The sequence below is a fragment of the Mustela lutreola genome, chromosome 4 (assembly GCF_030435805.1).
Source record: "Mustela lutreola isolate mMusLut2 chromosome 4, mMusLut2.pri, whole genome shotgun sequence".
In the NCBI taxonomy this organism is placed as follows: domain Eukaryota; kingdom Metazoa; phylum Chordata; class Mammalia; order Carnivora; family Mustelidae; genus Mustela; species Mustela lutreola.
The window spans coordinates 178,557,944-178,569,680 of NC_081293.1; the positions used below are offsets into that span (position 1 = coordinate 178,557,944).

Consider the following 11,737-nt stretch of genomic DNA (forward strand, 5'->3'; position numbering starts at 1 on the left):
ATCCACCCTCCACTTGAATGTGCCCGGCAATGGGGCTTCAGCGGGCAGCTGCCTTCATTGCCAACCTCAGTCCTACAGCTGAGTGAATGGCTTGTTCCCAGACTGTACCGTGCAGATTGTCACCCCCCAAAACCTCACCCATTTTCCCGGGCAGTCTGTCAGCAGGGACAGGGGTAGGGTATGCTCCCATCACCCTTGGCATTTCCCTTGAGAGCTATGCTGGCCCACAGAACTTTCTGTGCTGATGGAAATTCGAGATTGTTCTAGAATGTTTATCATCTGATACAGGAGCCAGGGGACACCTGTGACCATTGGGCATTTGATATGTAACTGGTGTGAATGAGGAGCTGAATTGCTCATTTTACTCAATTTTAGTTACATTTATATAGCCACATGTGACTGGTGGCTGGTTGCTGAAGAGCAAGGCACTAGAGTATTTGATGATGAGATAACTTCTGGGTGAGTACCCCTCCCAGATGGGAGAAACCAGACTTGCCCCCACTCCTCTTACCTGCTTCCCACCATCATCATTCTATCGTCAGCTCTTCAAAAGGGAACAAGCCTGGAGGAATGAGCCCCTCCCCCTTCAAGATATCCCTTTCTTCACCCCCTTTTCCCCCTATTCCTCTTTTTCCCTACATACCAACCCTTCCCAGGAGGAACCTAGAGGTTTCTCTTCAGGGAAACAAAATTGAGAAGACTTGGAACTTACTAGAAGAAGAAGCAAGCAAACCCGCCCCCCCCCACCCCAAGCATGAATAAAGGGACAAAAAGAGTATGAATAATGGCTTTTCCACTCTGCTGCTTTGCCAAAAATACATACACAATTAAGGAAGTAACGTGTATTTTCTTAGATTAACAAAGTATTGTAAATTTTCTTGGCCATTGTAGCTATGTAAGATAAGTTCCTTATTTGGGGGGAATGCCTTGGGTACTTAGGGTGAAATCCCATGACGTCTGCCATCAGTGTATGGCTGTGTGGGTGGGTGTGCCTGTCAGTGTGTGAGCACCCAAACACTAATGTAGGTATGTATTTACAGACCTACATAAGTAGGTATATATACAGACAGATAAATATATAGATTAGACAGACTGGATAGTTCCATAGACATACAGATGCGTTAAAGAGATGAGAGCTAGATACATACATATGTAGTTACATATATAAATAGATCATATAGATACATAGATTAGATAGATTGGAAGATGGGGGATAGAAAGATAGGAAGATAAAGATGGTAGGTAGCTCGATAGACATATAGATAGAGATAGAACAAACTTTATTGTTAAATACAGGGGTGGGTGTATAAATATTCATGGGAAAAACACCAACAGGAACTACTGCTAATTTAAAAAATGTTTTTATTCCTGCCAAGTCGAGGCCATTCAAGGCCAGTGTGAGTAGTGGGTGGGCACGGCTTCTCCAGCTCCTCCAAACAGTTGTGCTGCATCAGGGGCGGGGTGGGGGGTGGGTGCAGTGAGGCAGGGCCACAGGTGAAGAAGAGTCATAGGAAGGAGGGGGCAACAATAATGTGCTTGGGCGGGATGATACTAGGTCCTCCCCACTCCATCCCCTTTCCACTCTGGCCCTCCTCCCTCATTTCAGGTCTTACAGGGGTGGGGAGGAGGGCCAGGGTCAGAGCAAGACCTCAGCGGCACCAAGACTGGCAATGGGGGCAATGGAAGGAAGGACAAGGGTGGCAGAGCAGGACTGAATCCAGGGAGCTCAACTGCAGGAGGCAGGTAGCCTGCGGGGACAAACAGAGGGTGAGTTTGGTTTGCTGCTGTGATCCCACCCATCAAAGTCACTGGTGGTATATATATATATATATATATATATATATATGGATAGATGTATGGATAGATGATGGATAGATGTACTCAAATCCCAATCCCATCCTCTTTTCCTGCTAAGGCTGTCAGTGGTACTATAGACCCTGGGGGTGCTAGTCTCCAACCTTGTAAGCATGCAAGGAATGAAGAAAGCTGTGTCAAGATTCCTTGATGACCCCGACTGAAGATTCCTGCCCTTTTGTGGGTCAAGAAGTAAGCCCTCCCCCATACCGTGCAGCAGTGAGGCCTAGCTTGTGGATTCTTACCCCAGCAGGGCTTGAGAGAGGCCTGGGGTGGGGTGTCACTGAGGCACCTGTCTGGTGCTGTCCCCCAGCACAGCTGATAGCAGGAGGGACCCAAGGATTCAAGGGCAGGCAGGACCGCTGTGGGCACACTGCAAGGTGACTGCTAGAAAAAGCAGTGACGCACACACACACACTGTCAGTGATGGCTCCTATTCAGCAGACCTGGGGCTCTAATTCTGCCCCCGGCCTCTGGCTGTGTCCTGTACAACTCCAGAGGGCACCATGCACATGGTAGACTAGGAGGATGGTGCTTTCCAAAGTGTGCAGTGTAGGAACTTAGAACAGTCAGGAATTCTAACTCAGACCTCACTGAGAATGGGAGAAGCAGTGAGCTCTTGTCTTCCCAGGTCACCAATTCCCCTCTCTTCCTGGATACCTGTGCTGAAGTGGCCCCTGGGGAGGTACTTGGTAGACTCAGATCCTGGGAAGCACCTACAAGGTGAGAGCAGATCCACTCAGAAGGAGGAATGGGTCTAGGGAGTCGGGAGGAGTGGGGAGCAGCAGGGAGGTCCTAGGAAAGGCAGCAACTTCTGACAGGGATGGGAGGAGATGGATGCTACAACCCTAAATGGCCTCCTCCCCAAGGCTGAGCCTTGGGAAAAACTGGGGAAGAAGGATGGTAAGCAGGGGACAGTGCAGACCTGAAGAACAGAGACTCTGAATGCAGAGTATCTAACACAGGGCCTGGCACATGGAAGATGCCGAGTAAATGTGTGGTGCATAGATGGATGGATGGATGGATGGATGGATGGATGGATGAATGGATGGTTGAGTAGATGGATAGGTGAGGGGAAGGATGAATGGATCCAATGCATGCATGGACGCATGGAAGGATGGGCGGGATGGATGGAAGGATGGATATGCAGAGAAATCACCTGGAATCTGCATTTCCCACTTGAGCTTCTCTTGTCGGCGCCATTTGGCTCTTCTGTTGGAAAACCAGACCTGGGGGAAGGTGGAAACAGCGTAGCTGGCTGTGCTCCTCAATCAGTGGTACCTACTGCTCTTGCCACACTTTAGTGGTCTGGACCTAGAGCGCAGACCTGATGCCCTCCCTTCCTGCTTTGGCCTTTGTTCTCTGTCCCCTGCCTCACCTCAAAGGCTTGGAGTGGGGAAGAGAGTGCAATCAGCAGAAGGAGAACAAGCAGGGTCTTGGGTCTGATTTCTGCTACAAACAAATCTGTTTCCACCTTCTTGCCCCCTTCTCCACCTCGCCGGAACCCAAAGTCTTCTCATCAGAGACTCTCCTCTTGCAGTCTGTGTGCACTGTGTGGCAGAGCTCACTCACCCTCACGGTATCCTCAGGCAGAGAGGTGGCAGCAGCCAGCTTTCCACGGGCCACTGAATCGGGATACTGCCCACGCTGGAACTCTGCCGAGATGGAGGCTTGCATAGTAAGGGCACAGGGAGAGGAGCAAGGCCCGGGCCTCCCCCTCAGGCTCCACTTCCCCCTACTACAACCCTAAACCCCCTTCTTTCCCAAGCCAGGGCCACCCATAGCCTCGCCCACAGGCCCCAGGGGCATTGCTTCCATGGGTCACCCCAAGCACCCTCTAACCCACCATCTGCCCCCACCCTGGTACCTTTCTCCAGCGCCTCGGCTTGGTCTGGGGAGAAGATAGTCCGATTCCGGTGGCCAGTCCCTGGGTGGGGACCCCGGGGAGCCTCAGAGCCACCATGGGGAGTGTGAGGGGTGGGAGCCAAAACAGCTGTAAAGGGAGACAAAGGCTTGTGGTGGTTTGTGATCATGATTCTTCTCCTATGATGTGGTTCCCAAGCCCCTAGGGCTATGGACAGGGACCGGCATGAGTAGAAGGGCAGAGCCATGCTGGTGGAATATTTACAGCTCCTTGAAGTTAACTTCAGAGCCACTGAGTGGGGGGCACAACCAGTGCCATGGTCAAGTGCATGCTTAGGGTTTGGGAAAACAGCAGCAAGGTTGGTCCAGGTTCAGAATGTAAAGGGTGCTCTGAGAAGCTGTGCATGAGGCAGAGGGAGGGTGTGGAAGGTCCAGTCCTTCCTCTTCCTCAGCAGATCCTGTGAACCTGAGGGTCAAGGGACCTGGGTTCTGTTCCAGAATCTGCCAACAGCTAGCTGGTAACCTTGGATAAGTCCATTTCCTTCTCTGAGCTTTGATTTTCTTCTGCCCGGAGAGAGCAACACTCCCTGCCAGGCCCTCCTTATTGTCTTTCCACGAGGGTGACACAAGAAAGAATAAGAAAGGGCTTTGCAAACCGTAAAATGCCAATGTTTGCTCTGAGCATCCCTGGGGGCATCTCCAAGACCCACCTGGAGATCTGAACTGTGCCCAGGGCAGTCTCTGGTCCTCCTGGAGTGCCCGCAGGACACGGTTGATGGAGGAGACCTGGGGGAGTTGAGGTGTTGAGTGAGGAAATGGGGTGGGTAGACCCAGGGTTACATCCTGAATCCTTTCCCCAATATCCTTTCTCTCTGTCTGGGCCCCCACATCATTCCCAGGGCAGCCTCTTTTCTTCCCATGCTTTCTTCTCACTTTTCAGAAGAGAGCCCCTCAGCCCTGCCTCCTCAGCCTGGGATGGCCCCACTGCCAAGTAAGAAGGGGTCTTCTCCCCGGATGGCCAGTTTGCCAGCCCCAGTGCCGGGAGGGGAGAACACTTACACTGGGAATCTTGTCCTGTGTGCAGAGCCCTTCGGCACAGAGCTGGCGTTGGATCTCCCAGGCAAAGAGGGCAGGACACTCACCCTTCAGCTGGGCAATTCGAGCTACCACAGGGGGTGTGGCCAGACGTGGCTTGCTTCCCCCGATCCCCTTGGGCTCCAAGACACCAGTGCGGTAATAACGTGCTAGGATCTTGCTCACACAGCCATTAGATACCTGGGTCAGGTGAGAAGCAGGGACAGATGATGGTGTGATTGGCGGAGGGTGAGAGTCCCTGAGGCAGAAGGAGGCTACAAGGCAAGGCAAAGTGAGCCTTACTGACCCAGGCCACAGAGTTGAGCGTTCAGCCTTATCCCTGGGAGCTTGAAGATCTCCACCCCAGACCCCGAGGGTCTCCCAGGAAGTAACCCAAGCCCCCAAAACCCTCAGAGTCTACAACAGCCTCAGACTTGCCTTCAGAGGGTGCTGTGTCCCTGCTCCTTGTCCCCAACCCTGGGTAAACCGTACTACCTTAAGACTCCGGGAGATGTCACAGGGGCGCATCCCGCTGACTGCCAACTGCACGATCTGCTGCCGGGTGCCCAGGGGCAGGGGTCGGCCATTCACAAAAAGCCCCCCCAGCTGATTCACACTGCTGATCCCTGGGCATAAGAAGAAGACGTCCACACACCTCCCCTCTGCTCAGCCCACCTGCTGCATGGAGGACCCTGCTGGGGAGGGTTTCTCAGGCCACACAGATCTGGCTTCCCATTTCCCATCACAGAGAAAGTCCCCCCACCACCCACCAGGGTCCCCCAGCTCCCACTTTCTTTGCAAGGTGGCTCATGGGTGAGTCTTTGCTTCGAGAGCAGTTGTGCTGACCCTTGTGATCTAAGGGAGGCAGGTGGAGCAAGAAGGAGTGCCTGGATGAAACTCCCCCAGAACGCTGTCCAAGGGCAGCAGGGCCCTGAGATAGCCCCTCCCCCCTTACACCAGCCTGTTCTTCCCACTTCTCCCAGACATCTCACCATCCTGCGGCATGTTCCCGGCCAATGCTCTGCCCAGAAGGGCGGGAACTGGGAAGACTGGGGAGAGGGATTCCTTCTAGGAGCTCCTTCTTTTGTCTTGGGGCTGGATCTGCAATGACCAAGGTTATTTGGGTGAAGTCTCTTGCTCAAAATGGTCTTGGATGGTAGTGTTTTGTGATAGAGGATCAGGTTTGCTGCGAAAATTCAAATTCTCTCTACTTATACCCTGCCGTAATGAACCAACATATCACAGGGCCAGCGGCGTACTGGATCTTAAGGGCCTGGAGGATGGGAAGGCTCTCATTTCTCACACTTTTCATTGTAAGAGGTCAGGGAAGTAGAAAAGGATTATGCCTCCAAATGCTCAGGCTTTCCCTTTTGCAAATGGGCTGCTGTTGTCATTGACCCCTCGAAAGCCTTCTCTGCCCTGGGGGATGCGCTTAGGCGCATCTTATGTTCAGATTCAACAGGGCTAAAACCCAAAATGTAGAATATTCTGCCCAGCCAGAAGAGGGCACCCGTGACCAAAGATTCCATTTTCGCTGGTCTGAGCCTAGAGACCAGGTTCAACACTGCCTCCACTATCATGCATCTCCTAAGCTTAGTTTCTCCAAACTACCAACCAGAAAACTTTCCTCAGAGCACTTCAGGGAGAGTCTTGCTCTTGACTTTAATTTATTATTATTTTTTTAAATACTCTCCAGGAAGCTCTAGGGAAACATGGGGGCTCCGCTCCAGCGCCGGCACAGAGGCTCTGGTCTCATCCATTAGAAGTAAGGATGAACTAGAAGTAAGGATTACTAGAAGTAAGGATGAACAAGCATCAAGTTCAGGCTTCTCTTGGAAGATACATCTCTTGGCATCTTCTAACCTGCTGCGGTTGTTGGTTCCTATCAATTCTGGAGAGTTCTAGATTCTGCAGTGAAGCAGCTTCACTCTCAGAGACCAACTGTCTGGAATCAGACATGCGCTCATTGGATTACCACTCATGAAAGCATGTTGAAAGAAGAAATTGAGGAACAGGAGAGAGTTGCATGCTGACTGACACAGAACACAAGAGGCAAGAGAGACAAGAAGAGACACAGAAACAAGAGAGTCTCTGAACAGTCAAAGATGCAGCTCCTGGGCCATCATGCCTTTCTTGCTTTCACCAACAAGTAAAGGAAGTAGAAACCACCTCCTTTCTTGCCTGGTACCCTGGCAGGGCTGGAGGTCACCCCAGAAAACAGCTCATGCATAGAACTTTCCTGCAGGAATTATGCCATCTTGGCTCAGCTCACTAATCGGCAATTATTTGCTGAATAAAGTATTAATCATCAGCACATGGCCAGTTGTTCAGTATGAAGGGAGTGAAAAGAAAAGGAACAAGGAGATTACAGTGCAGCTGGGAAGCAGACACAAGCACTGGAGAAACAAGGAACTTCCCAGAGTATGGAATCCAGAGCTACTTTTAACTGAGTGGCTAAATTGACTTTTACTCATTCCTGTCCGGGGAGGTAGAGACATATTCCCTTTCAAGCTCTCATCAATCCAGAGAGCCAGGAAAGAAGGCAGAAATCTTTCCAACAAGAAAGGTGAGACACAGATTGGGGTTCCTACAAATCAGGGGCCACCCAGGAAGTAAAACTCAAGTAGGGTTAGAAGTCAGTCCCTCACCAGAAGCGAAAACTTCAGCTCCCCCATCCTGAGGCTCTTTGTCTTCCCCCATCCTTGCCTCGTGTTTGTGTAATTGCCACCGAAGCCATGGAGAAAGGAGAGCCAAGCTGGGAATAGATAGGTCTCTGCCAGAGTAGGGGGATGGGAGCTCAGGATATCAGCCAAACCTTTGCTATGACAGAGTGTCCCTTCTAAGGGACCAGAACTCAGAGGAGGAGTGGAGACTCAGATTCAACATCCAAACCCAAATCATCTCCAAATGTAAAACCCACAAACAGAAACCCCATTCCCAGCAGCCACCCCACTGCTTCCCAATGTCCATAATAGCTTGTCTAATAAAAGGGCTGGTGCTCACAAGATGGCAAAGCAAGGTAGGGAGTTGGAGGGGCAGGAGGGGTGCTAGGCTGCCAAGACAGAGGAGGAGGGAAGTGGGCTTGGCCACACAAAGACATGGAGACAGCATGGGAGGCAGAGCAGACAATGAGGCTGCAGGTGAGCTACCTGTGTAGAGGCAATGCAGTGGGTGCTTCAGGGGGAGGGTCTCAGCCTCCTATGCTGGGCTTCCGAGACCTCTGCAGGCTCCAGGGGTGATGGTGGTCTGGTCCTAGGAACAGTCTCCACTCTGCTCCAGCTCCAGTCCTGCCAGGGGGTCCAGAGCTCCAGAGAGACCGTGCTCAGGAGCAGAGGGCAGCCTTCTGGGAGCAGCCAGTGATGTCACAGGCCATGAGCAGAGGAGAGAGGAGGAGGGAGGTGTGTATGGGGCTGACTGACACTGGCCCTGAGGCAGAGCAAGGCACAGTCAATGACCCATTCTGTCCTTCCATGGAAAGTCCTTGGAGCCCACCTGGTGTCCACCTGCCACCTTAAAAGCAGGTACAGAGCCATGTCTCATGCAGGCCCCCTGGGCCCCAAGCACACCCACTCAGGGGGCCAGGATCCCTGGAGGGAATGGGGTAATATGCAAGATGGGGGAATTTCAGGCTGTATCCTCAAGGCTTTGAATGCACAGGAGCCCAAGGGTGACTTCCAGAACCTCATAGAACTTTCCAGCCAGAATGCACATGCGCGGGTTTGGGGGTCCACTCCTGGGTTTTTTGTGTTTTATTGTAAAAAATAAGTGGATATAGATTCATCCCTAATACCGGCCAAGCTGCCTCCTAAATCTCTGAGAGAATGATGGTCCATGCGGAAAAGCGTGTGTCCCAAAGCACCAGCTCTCTCCACAGAGCGCCTTCACCAATTCTCTAACTGGCTCCTTGACTGAGGTGACACACCTAGGATAGATTTTCGCCTAGAATTAGGGGCACCCTGGATTGAAGAGCTGTGGCAACAGTGGTGGTGGTAACGAGCCTCCAAGGGTAGTGAAGTGACAGGGTGTTTAAGAGGAGGCGTGAAGCTTGGGGGTCATTCTTCCATCTCTAGACATTATCAGGCTCCATTCTACTAGGGAGTTGGTGCTTTTGAACTCTCTGTTACGAACGATGCTCCGGCACCCATTGAGGACACCGCAGGTTATTGGGATGGTTGTTGAGGTGGGGGAAACCCGTAGCTGGCTAGGTGGTTCTTGGGGAGCAGGGTGCTGAAGGAGAAACATGGCCCTAGCAACGGAAGTTTTGTTACTACGATGGTCTTGGGCAGATCCTTCATGAAGAACCCAACATGGAAAGACCTTTGGGTCCATTCCATACCTTGGATTCTGTGAAACCCTCTCAGAAGTCAGGCTGAAAGTAAGCAGGGTGTAGGGCAATAAGACTTGACCCAGAGGGTGGAAGAATAGATTTCATGAGTAAATGCTTTGGTTTGTGGGGATTGGGGATGGGTGTTATACATTCAGCCTGATCCTAGGGTTGAGAACTCTTGTTCTCAAAGCAGGGCCAACTGTATCACGGAAATGGGTGTTCTATCTTACCCCCACAAATACTCTCCTTCTCTTCTAGCCTCTTCCAGCTTCCTCAGGCTGGGCTAGAGCCCCGGGCCATGAGGGGAGACCATAGCAGGTGGCTTCAGCACGGTGGGGAGGACAGCACATCCACTAGTACCTACAGAGCCCATTCAATCCCTGGGCATCTGGGACTGCCTCCCATTCTACTCAGCCATGTCTGGGTGACAGAGGGTCCCACAGAAGTCCTAAGGCAGCCCTGCTCTTAGTCCCCCTTTCTGCCTCCACCCTTCCCCCCCACATCTGCCCCTGCGTCTGGGGGCGCAAGGCTCCATGTCCTAACTTGCTATTCCCACAGACAGCTGCACGAGGGGTGGAGAGAAGGGTGTCAGAGGGAGAAGGGACAAGCCCTGGCAGATGGCGGTGGCAGCGATTTCCCCCATAAACTACTGTCTCCCCCCGCCTTTACAACGTGCTCTTGGGTCTGAACAAATAGAGGCTTTCGACCCAGAGTTGATGGGGGGAGGGAAAAGAGAGTTAGGGCCCCGGCAGGGGGGCCTAGCTAGCCCAAAGGCTCAGCCACTCAGCCCTCGAGCCCAGCGCACCAGACTGTTTGAGGAGCAAATATCTGCCCGCACTGTCTGACTCTCTCAGCCTCCCCCACCAGGTTTGGGGCTAATTGTCCCTCATTAGCTGGGCCCAGGCTGCCACCAGCCCCCGCCATCTGCTCGAAATTATACATTAACTCAGAGGTCTTGCCACCCGCCAGCCAAGCTGCGCGCCCCTCTCCAGGCCGCCCGTGGCCATCCCATTCTGTCCCTCACCCTGATGTGGAACCCTAACTCCTGGCTTCTTCTGCCCTCAGGAACTCCTAGTATAAGGTGGGGTGGCTGTGGGAAAAGATCTGTCCTCAGGAGAGGTGGCTGGAATTCCCCTACCCTCCCCAAGGGGCTAGAAGACAAGACAGGCGCCATGCGTAAAGCTGGAGAGGGCAGGGCGCAGGGAGGGCTGGGATGCGGGAGGCGGTGGCGGCAGGCAGCTTTGGTCTCACACCTCACCTGGGATATCTGGCGCTCACTGGGGGAGGTGACACCAGTTCCAAGCTGTTTCCACCCCTCCCTGTGGCATCTGTTAGTAGGCTGTAAGATTCTGTCTCCCACCTTCCCTCTCCAGCAAGCACCATCTCAGCCAGCCCTCTGCTCTCCAGAGCGCAAGGGCCACGCGCCTCCTCTCCAAAACCACTTTCTGGCAGCACATGACCCTAAGTCAGTCATAGTCCTTTCCTTACTACAAAAGCAGGAGGAGTCTTCAATTTCCCTGCATATTCCTAAACTTGGCCTTGAGCTTGCAGCCCCTCCCCCCCCCCACCAAGCTTTACGTAGTCATCCTGCTCTCTTCACCCAGACCCAGCTCTAACACGTGCAAATCTCTGCAATTTTCGCTCAATTTCTAGAATGCTGGCTATCCGGCTCCCTCCCTCTGAATGAGCCAGGGAGGCAGTGAAGAGTGCATTCTCCCAACTGTGGCTTTGAACTGGGGCATAGAAAATGCCTCCTTTCCCCCTCGTTTTTATCAAGAGCTGCTAGCCTCTGAGTTCAACCCTTCTCCATGTTTCTCTTAGAACTGGGCTTTGCAGGGTAGGGTGGTGAGTCTGCACTTCCCTAAAGAGAGCTGGGGAGTTCAGGGGTTAAAACTGAGCCCCTAGGAAGGCCAGGCAAGGAAACCCATGGGGGTATGAAGGGCAAGGTAGGAAGAGCCCAGCCCAGAGCCCCCAGGACCAGCACTGGGCACCTCAGAGTAGAGCAGACTGGGGCAGACAGATGACGCTCACTGGCCACCTATGAAGAGTATGTCCTTGGGTCCCCATGAGCGCCAGCCCCTGCCAGCACAGGAAAGTTGCTGCGTCCTGGCTGGGGTTTTCACACCCACCCAGTAACCTGAAATTCAATCCGTTCCCTGGAGACTGCCAGCTCTGTGCTCCCCAACACTTCCCTCTCCCTCCCCTCCCCCACCTTGCCTGGGGGAGAGGATCTAGGAAGGCGGAGAGCAATCCCCTTTTTATTTTTTTTTTTAAGATTTTATTTATTTATTTGACAGACAGAAATCACAAGTAGGCAGAGAGGCAGGCAAAGACAGAGAGGAGAAAGCAGGCTCCCCGCAGAGCAGAGAGTACATGCTGCTCTATCCCAGGACCCTGGGATCATGACCTGAGCCAAAGGCAGAGGCCTTAACCCACTGAGCCACCCAGGCGCCCCAGCAGTGCGCTTTTTAAATACACTTGAATAAACTTTATTTTTTAGGACAGTCTTAGATTTACAGAGAACTTTCAAAAATAATACAGAGAGTTCTCACACACCCTATTATTATGAACATCTTATAACAGTATCGTATACTGTAATTGTTGTAATAGACCAATACT

At 52.4% G+C, this 11,737-nt stretch overlaps 1 protein-coding gene across 1 annotated transcript; it reads right to left on the reverse strand.

The window, feature by feature from the left end:
* Positions 1 to 1,550: 1,550 nt before the first annotated feature.
* PAX4 (paired box 4) lies at positions 1,551 to 5,796 on the reverse strand. The gene is made up of 10 exons (XM_059172548.1): positions 5,784 to 5,796; positions 5,287 to 5,417; positions 4,777 to 4,992; positions 4,428 to 4,503; positions 3,722 to 3,847; positions 3,427 to 3,509; positions 3,014 to 3,083; positions 2,515 to 2,570; positions 2,081 to 2,241; positions 1,551 to 1,725 (listed from the first exon to the last, which is right to left on the reverse strand). The coding sequence occupies exons 1-10, from the start codon at positions 5,794 to 5,796 to the stop codon at positions 1,650 to 1,652; spliced, it is 1,008 nt and encodes a 335-aa protein (XP_059028531.1). The 3' UTR covers positions 1,551 to 1,649.
* Positions 5,797 to 11,737: the final 5,941 nt, after the last annotated feature.